Genomic DNA, 12,336 nt, shown 5'->3' with positions numbered 1-12,336 from the left:
ACCTTGAACTAAAACCCCAAACTATTAGGACCATCAGTGGGGGAATTGGGACAAACTTGAGAACTTTGGGACAGGGAATATATAGGCTAGCAAATACCAACAAAATCATTCTTTTCAAGTACACATGGCACATATTCGTAGATGGACCACATGCTGGGACATAAGGTGAATCTACATATAGATCTCTCTCGGACCACTGTGCCATAAGGCTGGAAATCAACAAAAGGAATACAAAGAAAACAAGAGCTACCTTATGACCCAGCAATCCCCCTACTGTGCATTTACTCAAGAAGAGGCAAGAAACAATCCACAGCCAGACATCTGTGCTCCCATGTTCATTGAGACACAGTTCACAATTGCAAGGAGTTGGAAATAAGCCAAATTTCCATCAACTGCAAGTGGATAAAAAACTGGTACATATATATAATGGAGTACTATGCTTCGCTAAAAAGCAGGGACAAATGTATGAAACACATTGCCACATGGGAAGACCCGGAGGAAAACATTCTAAGTGAAGTAAGCTAGCTAATCAAAAAAGGGCAAATACAACATGAGTCCATTGAAGCAAGGTTATAAAAATGTAAAAGGGACATAGGGAAAAAGTTAGTGTATACAAACATTCCTGGGGTGAGAACCAAGCAGTGTGGTAGGGGTTAGACCAAATCCAGAGATATATATGGTAGCCAACTACAATTGAGGCGGGAAAGGGAAAAAAAAGAAATGGGTAGTAAGAAATAGGGCATTAACCCACCCAAGAGGAGGGTATTGTTTATATCTTCACAGGAAAGAGGGACCAGACTTGAACCCAGTGCTCCACATGGGAATGCAGCATGCCAGCATGGAGTCAGGAACCAGTGGAGAGGTCTGAGGGGCTGGACCCAATCCCATCTACATGGACATCTGCCCCTCCTCCCAGAAGAATTTATTTCAGAAGACAGCCCTGAAGCTGCAGCTGAGAGAGAGGCATATGTCTGATCAGAGCATCTGGGTGCAAATTAAAGGGGAGGCAAAGAGAGTGGAGCACATCCTGACTCACCAATCCTTGAAGATGATATTCCCACTCAGAGCAGCCTATCCACAGAGCCCATATGGATGGCCTCACTATGAGACATGACATCCCTCACTGACCTAATGCCCTACAGTGGACAACACTGGAGAAACAGTGTGGGAATTCCACCCGATCTGACTCCAAGGTAAAACACTAAGGGTGTGCAACCGAACAGCAATGGGAACAGTGCAATGAAGTCCCCAGGGAATACCAAAAATAGAATTTGGGGCCAAAGCTTGGCTCCCTATCAGACTAGACCTGAAAACACTCCTAATGGCCAACATACAGTCTTTGAATTTTTGGTTGTTGTTTTTTTGTTTTATTTTGTGGGTTTTTGTCAATGGTTTTTTGTTGTTATTCTTGTTTGTTTTAATTTTGTTGCTTTGTTTTACTCTGTTTTTGTGCATGTTATTATCTCTGCATGTCTGTCAAAATAATATAGGCTGGATGAACGATTCAGAGGAGAAAACAAGGGGAATGACAGGTCCGGGGGGACAATGGAGAAAGGGAGGTTGGGGAAATGAAGTAGTACTAACAAATTCTAGGACAAGGGAACAACAAGTGATCCAAATCAGTGGTGGAGATGGTGTAGGAGCCCTGACAGGGCATTTTCAGAGGTAATGTAAACAAGAGGAATAACTGAAACACAAATGAAGGCTGATAGTGGGACAAGAGCAAAGTAAAAGGAAATAGAGGAAAGAGCTAGGAGACAAAGGGCATTTATAGAAGTCTACATAAAGACATTTACATATGTAAATGTACTGATATGAGGATGGAGAAGTAGATCTATGTGCATATATTTATAGGTTTATTATTACAGAAGCAAATGGACATAAGTACTCCCTCAATGCAAGAATACTTTGTTCTATTCAACTGGCATTCCATGAAGCTCACCTTCCCAACACAATCACTGAAGACAAAGTGGGTACATAAGCAAATGTGGCAAAGAAAGCTGATAGTGCACAGCTGTCAAAAGATATAGTGTCTAGGGTCTTAAGGTAAACAAGCAGCCATCTAGCTCAGAAGCAACAAAGCCCACATGGAAGAAACACACCAGCCACTGTGACCACGAGATGTCAAAGGGATCTGATATCAGGCATCAGAGAAAAAAAATTCCTATCATTATGAATGAGGAGGAGGGCAGATTGGGGACCCAAAACCCATCTGTAGGCAACTGGACATTCCATGTGGAAGGGTCACAGGGAGGAGACAAGCCATTCAAGCAATGATGAAACATACAGTTTTCCTCCACTTCTTCAATGCTTCCTCCCCACCCCACTACCATAATCCCAATTCTACCTTGCAAGTGTGGCTAGACCAAAAGATTGCTACCTGTACAGATAGGAACTGGAAACAAAGGGAATCCAGGACGGATGATCCCTTCAGGACCAGTGGTGAGAGTGGTGATTGTGATGAGTTGTATGAGCCCCCAATAAAATTATTTTGAAAAAACCAACTTTCCTCTACTTCCTAAATTCTTCCTCTGCACTCCACTATCAGGATCCCAATTCTACCTTACAAAGCTGCCTAGACCAGAGGATGTACACTGCTACAGATAGGAACTGGAAATACAGGGAATCCAGGATGGATGATCCCCTTCAGGAGCAGTAGTGAGAGTGGCGAAACTGGGAGGGTGGAGGGAAGGTGGGGTAGAAAGGGGAAACTGATTACAAAGATCCACATATAACCTTCTCCCTGGAGGACGGACAACAGAATATTGGGTGAAGGGAGATGTCAGACAGTGTAAGATATGACAAAATAATAATTCATACATTATCATGGGTTCATGAGGGAGTGGATATTGGGAGAGGAAAATGAGGAGCTGATGCCAAGGATTTACTTGGAGAGCAAATGTTTTGAGAATTATGAGGGTAATAAATGTACAAATGTGCTTTATACAGTTGATGTACATATGAATTGTGAGAAGAGTTGTATGAGTCTCCAATAAAATGACTTTTTTAAATCAATAAAACTGCTCGGATCAGTATTGTATCCTCTCATCACACTTATATAATGTGTATAACAAGCAAATAAAAAAATGAAGAAGAATATGCCATCAGGTTTGGAGCAAGGCTTGACAACCGTGATCTGCAGATGACTCAACTTTGTTTGCTGCAAGTAAGAAGGACTTGAAGCATTTTCTGATGAAAGTGTTCACTTTTGGATCAAAAGATAACATTATGATAAATGGAGAAAAGATTGAAGTTTTCAAGGATTTTTGTCCTCATTAGATTTACAATCAATGCTCATGCAAAGGTCTGCTGTGTTCAGTAAGGCACAGTATTTTAGTTGCATTTTATGCACATGAGAGTTGAACACTGAATAAAAAAGATCCAAGAAGAATTGATGTATTTGAGCTGTGGTGCTGGAGAAGAATATTCAGAGTAACATGGACTGCTAAAATGGCAAACTGATCTGTCTTGGAAGTATAGTCATTGAGCTCCTTGGAGGCAAGAATGGGAAGAGATATTCTTACATACTTTGGACATGTCATGAGAGATCGATCAATCCTTGGAGTAGGACATTCGCTCATTCAAACATAGTAAAAATGAAAGAGAATGACCACTATTGAGATGTATTGGCACAGTAGCTTCATTAATGAGCACAGACATAGGAACATTTTTTGAGAATTGCTCAAGACTGCTATGTTTTTGTTTTTTCCCTGTTCTGCATAGGGACCTTAGCCAAACTGATAGCACCTAACAAGAAAAATGATGGCCAAAAACTCAATGACAAATTACCAGGGTACATATATAGGCATTACTATGTAGTCAAATAGACTCTTCAAATCCTAAACCATATGATGTTGCTATCCCTATTTTTAGAACAAAACATTTTGAACCTGCAAACACTGAGGGTATATACGAGAAAGTACCCAAAAAAACAGAAAAAAATTCCATTGCGTGGATGGAGCCTCTGTAGCATGCATTTTTCCTACTAGGCAAGCATCAAGCAACTCAATCTGACTTAGTACACTAAGTGTCCTAGCCTGGGAAGGTTTGACTGGTCACAGTAATTTTTTTCTTAAAAGCAGTTTCACCTTTTTGTGATGCCTGATTTAAGAGAAGTGTGTGGCTGTGAAATTTTGTTTTGTTTGGGAAAAATGCCACAGAAACTGCTGTGATGCTGAACATAGCTAACAAGAGCAGCACTATGGAAAACTTAAGTGTATGAGTAGTTTTCTTGTCTATCAACTCCCAGAACAGATGAAAATGTTGACTCATTTGGAATTCATTCCACCAGGTCAGACTGTTGATCAAGCTTTCTAATTAAAGGTCTGAAAGACTGCTTAACAGTGTGTAACAAAAAGGCCTGAACTGGCAAGTGGGGGAATGGTTTTGCCACCACGACAACATGCCTGCTCACGCAGCCATCTCAATGGACCAGTTTTTGGCAAAAACGCAGCATGCCTCTCTTGCACCATCTACCTGAGTCACTTGACCTCACTCCATGTGACTTCTTTTTGTTTCAGAGAATTCAGAGGAATATGAAAGGGAAGCAATTTGAGGATACTGATGTGGTGAAGGAAAAAATGAGGAAGGTGCTGTCAGCAATCCAAACAGATGAGTTTGAAAACCGTTTCCAAATCAGGGTCAGCAGACCAGGCGGGAACTATTTATGGTTTTGTATATATAAGATAGGCACAACAAACAATCCCAAGAAGAAAACAACAGGACCAGCAGTTCCAGGAGTGATGAGAAAGAAGGGGGTGGGAATGGGAACGGGAAACCAAGAAGCTCAGGGATAAAGGAACAACAAGAGATTTAAAAATTATGATGAAGAGGCGTGGTAGGATTTGGTTAAGTGCAATACATCCAAGAGGAATTAATGAGAGCCTCGTGGAAGGTCATCACAATAGTGGGGCAGAGAAATGTAAAGTGAAATAAAGGAAAGAAGTAGAAAGCAAAAGGTCTTTACAGAGGTATAGGTATAGACATGTATATATGTAAACATATTAATTTTTAATGAAAGGGATAGAGGCCAATGTACATATATGTATATGTTAGGTGTTCAGATAGCAGATCAACTTTGGGCCTCTCCTTAAGGTCTTCCTAAACATAAGGCACTTTTTGATACCCAACTTCCTGACATGATAGCTGAAGACAAAATGGGTGCACAAGCAAATGTAAAGAAAGTGGAAGGTGCCAGGCTATCAAAAGATATAGCATGTGGGGTCTTAAAGGCTTGAAGTTAAACAAGCAGCCATCCATCAGGGAAGCAAATAAGCCCACATTTAAGAAGCACAACAGCTGTGTGATCACAAGATGTTGACAGAAACAGGTATCAAGTATCAAAAACTTCCCCCAAAAAACTATTATATTGCTGTGAAAGAGAGGGCTTTGGAGCACTCCCCCACAGAAAGATTACAAGGAAGGAATAATTCAACTAGGGTGTAGTTTAACACCAAAGAAACACACATCATTCCTCTAGGTCCTGAATGGTTCCTTTCCCACCGACTAGCATGACTCAGCTCTACACAAATCCTGCTAGACCAGAGTATACACATCAGCACAGATAAGAGCTCTCAACACATGGAATTCAGGACAGGTAAAACCCTCTGGAACAGTAGTTGGAACAATATCATGAGAGTAGGTGGGGGCATAGGGGTAGGTGTAGAAAGAGAAAGGGAGAAAACATAACAAAGTTGGACATATACCCCACCCTCAGGGGGATAAATAACAGTAATGTGGTAGAGGGAAAGAATGGACATCTTAAGACACAAAATAGTAAAAGTAGTATATAACTGATCAAGAATCCACAAAGGGTAGGAGAGGGAGAGGGGGGGAAAAAGCTGATACAAAGGCTTAGGTAGAAAGAAATTGTTTTTGAATTGTTGATGGAAACATATGTACATGTGTGCTTAAAACAATTGAATGATCGACTGTCATAAGATTTCTTTTTCCCTGGAGGGTGGAGGAAGGTGGGGTAGAAAGAAGAAACCAATTACACAGACACACGTATAACCTCCTCCTTGGGAATGAAAACTGGGTGAAAGGAAATGTCAGACAGTGTAAGATATAACAAAATAATAATAATTTATAAATTATCAAGGGTTCATGAAAGAGGGGGAAAGGGGAGGAGGGGGAAATGAGAAGCTGATACCAAGGGCTCAAGTAGAAAGCAAATGTTTTGAGAATGATGAGGGCAACAAATGTACGAATGTGCTTGACACAATGGATGTACATATGGATTGTGGTACGAGTTGTAAGAGCCCCATTAATTGATTATTTTTTAAAAGAAAAATGTTTCTAAGAATGGAATTGCAGATTTAACAAATGAATTAAGTGTAATGGAAAATACTTTGAAGGTGCTAACGTTGTTTTGTAAAAATTTTTAATACATAACTTTGAAAAAATCCGTTTCATTTTTTTTGTTTGGGTGGGTATCCCCTCGTATTTAGTAGCCAAAACTCTAAAACAAAACAAAACAACCAAAACTTCACTCATTTTCAATCATAGGAACTCTAGAAGACAAAATAAATTGTCCTTGTTTAGTTCCAGAGAACATAGACTTTACAGCAGTAGAAAGTCTCACCTTTCTATAACAGGGTGGTTGAGTGGTTTCAAACGGATGATCTTAAGATTATCAGCCAAATGTATAATCCCTATACCCGAAACGCTCCTCTCATAGAAACCAAATATATGGTAAATGTTAAAAGATTTTATTAAAACTAGTCTGCTTTCTCTGAGCCATATTCTTAAACAATGACTTTCTTACCTCTAAGGGCAATTGAATCTCCTTAGGGATGTAGGTTGGCCAAAAGCTGGTAGTCAGAATGTTTACAGTTAACTCGATGTTTCCTTGTACATTCTGGGTTTGCATATACTACAAAAGGGCAAGCATACATTAAAAATGAAACAATAAACATGGTTAAAATGTCTAACAGTGACAACTTTATAGATTTAAAATGTTTTAAATTTCAATACTGAATAGAAAATTACTGCATATACATCTTTCCTTACAAAGTAAAATATACATTTTTATTCTGAATAAAATTAACAAATTACAACAAGTATGAGCAGGTTCAAGTAACTGAATTCTAAGTCTATTTCCTATAACAATTTTTAAAATCCAATCTTGTATCAAGAAAGCTCTCAAAGCAAATTATGGGGCTATTATGCCACATTGAGCGTGTGTGTATGTGTAAAACTATTTTATAGTTTATATTCATATGCCTAGTACTGTAATTATTTTCCCAGAGTTTCCAATTAGGTTTTATCTTAAAAGTCCACAAAACAATAGTCTGATTCATTTTTTATTTCTTCTAGAAATGTAGTATCACATACATAAGTCTATTTCAATTTAAAAACAATAAATGTTCTTTGTATTTAGTTCAGGTTTACCTGTTTAAACTGAATCATGATATCCTTGGAAAGTTCCATGTCTTTAAACATTCCTTGAAGTTTATTTGTGAAAGCAATTCCACACTCTGGAAAATATTTTAAATAAGCAGTAATATGTGACCATCAATGCAAATAGGATGAGAGGTAAATCTAATAGTCTGTCTGAAATAAAATTTATGTTTTGGAAATTTCTTGGAGATATTTCAATGTTCCATGTAAATTAATTCTTAAATCAGGAAAACTTGCTGTATACACTTCAGTATAAGCCGACCCAAAAAACAGCCGAGGTACTTAATATCACCACAAAAATAAACTATATGAAAGTGTGTTGAAAAACTCAGCTTATGCATGATTATATTACAGTACAACAGATCTACAAAAGCAAAATCCTTCATAAAGTATTATGAAAAACTACTCGAACAAATTAGATAGTCTACATGGAATGGGTATATTCCTGAAACATAAAGCTATATATATGGACTCAAGTAAAAGTTAAAGTATCAGCAAATCCATAAAAGTAAGAGTATTAAATCATAATAAAAATATTTCTAACTAAAAGTTGCAACTTGTAAGTATAGTGGGGGAGAGTTCTACCAAGTTTTTAAAGAGATGTGAACATCAATTCTATTCAAATACTTTCGGGGATATATCACATTTCCTAATTCCTAAATTATTTATATAAAAAGTATGGTAATATCAAAGCTGGACAGGTGCGCGCGCATGCACGCATACACACACACACACACACACACACTGCAGACACACATACAAACACACACACAAAGGAACATAGATACAAAGTGCTCGACAAAATGTTAGCAGAATGTATCCAAAGGCTGATTATCTCAATGACTAATCAAAGAGATATATTTTAATGAGGAAAAATACATTAATTCTAGGAATGAAATTTTATAACATCATAAATAGCAAACTCTACAGAAACATCAAAAGCTTTCCTCTACAGATAAGAAAAAGGATCTGGATCTCTCTCTCACCAATGCTATTAAACATAATAATGCAAATCATTATCCATTTGCCCAGAGTAATAAGGTTGACCAGAAAAGTGAATGCAAAATTACCAACAGTATGATCTAATATATAGAAAATGCCAAAGTATTGAGAACTACTTAACTAATTATATCAATTCTTTAGAGTTACAGCACATGAGATCAACTGAAAAAAAATCACTTCAGTTTCTTATTTTATTGTCATGAATAATAAATAATCATAGTATTTATTATAAGTCAACCCAAGCTCAACAGAAAAAGAGCGCCCATTAAAATAAAGATATATAAGACGGAATAGTCATAAACATGTATTTACTGTGGTTGCAAATTGATAAATATGGCTGAGCATAGACGGGAGGAAAGCTATGCTAACTTCTCAGTCATAGCCAAGCACTAGGAGGCTATCTGTAATTGGGCCTGGGGGCTGAGGATAGCATTCTCAGGGACAGCAGTGTCAATCTGTATAACTCAGTTCACAAAGGCAAAGTTCTGTATCCTACTTTTCTGTGTAGTAAATGGGGTCTAAAATGCTTTAAAGTGACCATCTCAAATGCAACTATTGATCTGTTCCTTTCTGGCTCAATAAGCATTAAGAAAATTAATGAAGAAACAACCTAAAGGACCAATGGAACATGAAAACCTGTCTTCACCACCCTGAAACAAAAAGTACTAAATGGTAATTACAAGAGAGTGCTTCTTACTACTCTAAAAAATGATGACAGTCGAGTAAGAAAAAAAGTTGGGGAAGAAACATAACAAAGGCCAGATTTGCTGGCCTGGAAAACGAAATAAAAAGTAAAGAAACACTACTTCATACTTATTAGAAACTACTACACGAAAAGAAGAAAATACTACTTCTGGTGAGAATGCAAATAGAAAAACTCATCCATGTTGATGGCAGTATAAAACTATCATAATACCAATGGGGGAAACAAACCAAAACAGCCAATTATCAGATAAATGAATTAAAAAATGCATACAATATTTTCAGCTGTGAGCATAAAGTTCATTACAACACAACTGAACACTGAAAGCATTATACTAAGCCAAAGAACTTAAAGTCTAAATGACAAATACAGTATAATTCCACATACCCAAATAGGGAGAGCTGGAAATACATCAGATGAAAGTTTTTATGAAGTTCCTACTACAGAGTAATATCCTTCACTATTATGCTCACAAAAACTCTTTATCGAAAGGGTAAAGGCACATCATAGATCTATCTCTACAAAAATTTTTGAATTTTTGTTAAGAAAATTTTAAAGGAAACATGTAGGATTCCTGTTCCATCAATTACAAAAAACAACAACCACAAAGCCAGTGCCATCTAACATAAATCCCAAAGTACAGTATATCTACATATGGTTTTATGGCTATAAATCTTTATAGGAGCAGATACTTGCAAATGCCTTCCTCAGAGTCCCTAGGAAATTTGAATCACCTACCTTGCAATTAGCAATCAAACTTAATCAACAGCACAATGAGAGGCCCTTTATTAATGAACAGACATACTTTATATACGTACACATGTATTTATTTTCTTATCACAAACACAAGAGTCATATATACAGACATGACTAAAATTTTCATCAGGCACCTATTAGTAATATTCCTGTACTTATAACAGAAAGGACAATTGGAAAACATTTACACAACTATTTGTTTCCTATTTGAAAAGGGAAACAATATATTTTGTTTCTCACAAGTGTAGTGCGAATGTTTTCATTCTTGTTTTTACAAATAGTACTCTGAAAACCATAAAAGTCTTGTTAATTTCATTTAATGACAAGGAAGTTAAATATATTATCTCTGATTCACACATTTATTAGGAGGCCCAGAAGACAGAGGGACATAGTAAAGGGACTTAATGGCTAAGATGGACTAGGGCTTTTTTCCATTGTTAGTTTTTTGCGGGGTGGATTTTGGTAACATATTAGCTGAATAATAGAGTAAGTCTGATTGACAACTAAATAGTACACACCCAACTGGTTGAAATCGTTATGTTTTGTGTTACGTTTTGCCATTGCTTAATAACAAAAGCAGGCCCTCTGGTCTCTAAAAGATGTATATGTCTGATGAAATCACATTAATTTTTCTTAACCAGCACCAAGTAAGGAAGAACAGACTGGCTACCTGCTTTTTAAAAAACTGACCACAAAAAACTTTCTGATTTGCAGTTGACCATTGCCTGGCATACTTCCAGAAGATGAGCACATGTTTGCAAAACACTCAAAAACGGAGACTTTATTTCATGGTAAAGACAAAAAACCTGGTCACTGCAAATGTCTTTTTCAATAATATTAAATGCAAATTATTGCTGTAGGAGCCATCACATAGAAAGAACAAAAATAAAACATTAAATCTGTGGAAAGAGATGATAAGCTCAAAGTAATCAGTTACAAGACAAACAGCCAACCATAGAACAGATCATCAATGTCTCCTCTGCAGTTTCAAGTCTACCTGAAGAAATTTAACCAAATCCCAAGCACACTTTTAAGCATATCTCACTTGAATTTAGAAACCCTCTCAAGAAAATATTTGATGCAATAAATACTAACAAATGAAAACAAGTTCTGTGATGACATCAAAGATACTACACCTAAGGAAAGCAAAGCATCCCTAAGAAGACAAGAAAGGAATGACTAAATAGATGTCAGAAGAGTTTTTGAAACTTAATCCTGAATGTACAGCAACTAAGGACAATGAAATGCTGTGCTGGTGAGTACAGCACGGAGAAAAGGCAGGATTACCCTGGAGAAAAAATTTGAAACTGCTCCTATGGACCCCAAGAGGAGAATCCTCCCTTTATTATCTGTCTCATCAAGCAATTTTAATTGAATGCATTTCAGCCTTTAGTGGTACAGGGCTCTTACTAAAAGACATATTGATTTTGCATTTTGAGATGTATAGCAGCATAAGACAGGCCACATGAGAGGGATTTGAATCAGAAGTCCCGTAACTGAATCTGACTTTACCTTAAACACATCTGCCACACCTGTTGCATATTAAAGAACTACTATATTCCTTTGAACTTCAAGCTATTTATACCATAATGAGAAAAGTCATTTTTTGCTTTGAGGTTAATAAGGGGCAAATTAAGATGACCATTATTGGCCACTGTAATATTTTCTTAGCCTTTTAAATCTTGTCTCAGTTCTGCAGACAAGTTTTGCTACAGTGAATGAGTATTAATGAACTTTGTGCACTATAATATAGCCCTCACTGTTTTCTTAAACAAGATCAGTGGCTTAAATTCTTTGACATTTCTAAGTAAACATACCAAATATTTTAGTCTAAGAAATGTTCCCATAGTTAGTCTCATTATAACAACTGTATTTTAAATCATAACTATAATACCATTTTATTTAAACAATACTATTATCAGAACTACCTGAGGCCCCATGGAAGTTACTTATCCTTCTCTCAAACTGCTAACAATGCTGCCAGTATGCTGGAAATGTATTATGTGTAAATTTGAGGAATATGAACGGATACTGAGCTCACACAGCATAAAAGCACTCAGTTCTGATGATGTGGCCCTGCTCAATACTTATAAATATGAAGGGATCACTGGCAATATATGAGTGTTAGAGAACAGTGTGATGAAGAAATCATACAGTGGCTGACTAGCAATTATTATTTCTGGGGTCTTAAAAGCTTGTCTTAAAACAAGAATCCATCTAAATGAGGTGTCAGCTAAGTCCATACCGAAGAAGCACATCCACCTCAAAAATGTCATTTCAAGATATATTCTGAACCACTTTAAGAGGATAGTGACTTATCCACATACAAGAAAATTCAGTCCATGCAACTATTTTTCAAGTTTATGCATGAACCACTAAAACTAGTAATGAGGAAAGTGAAGAATTTTGTGAATTTCTGAAAATTTTCAAACGTGCAAAGAGGAAACAATGGTTAGTAAAGAGAGTCCTGGAGA

At 36.9% G+C, this 12,336-nt stretch overlaps 1 protein-coding gene across 1 annotated transcript in view; it reads right to left on the bottom strand.

Annotated features, from left to right (window-relative positions):
• The window catches only part of LOC142435539 (cullin-4B-like), a 194,953-nt gene that overhangs the window by 51,135 nt on the left and 131,482 nt on the right, over nt 1-12,336 (bottom strand). The window contains exons 14-15 of the mRNA XM_075539764.1: nt 7,393-7,478; nt 6,767-6,874 (exon numbers count right to left, since the gene is read on the bottom strand). Coding sequence (XP_075395879.1) covers nt 6,767-6,874; nt 7,393-7,478 — 194 coding nt within the window. The remainder of the gene's footprint in view (nt 1-6,766; nt 6,875-7,392; nt 7,479-12,336) is intronic.

The sequence above is a fragment of the Tenrec ecaudatus genome, chromosome Y, assembly GCF_050624435.1.
Source record: "Tenrec ecaudatus isolate mTenEca1 chromosome Y, mTenEca1.hap1, whole genome shotgun sequence".
Taxonomy (NCBI): Eukaryota; Metazoa; Chordata; class Mammalia; order Afrosoricida; family Tenrecidae; genus Tenrec; species Tenrec ecaudatus.
This window is presented reverse-complemented; position numbering and strand designations above follow the sequence as displayed.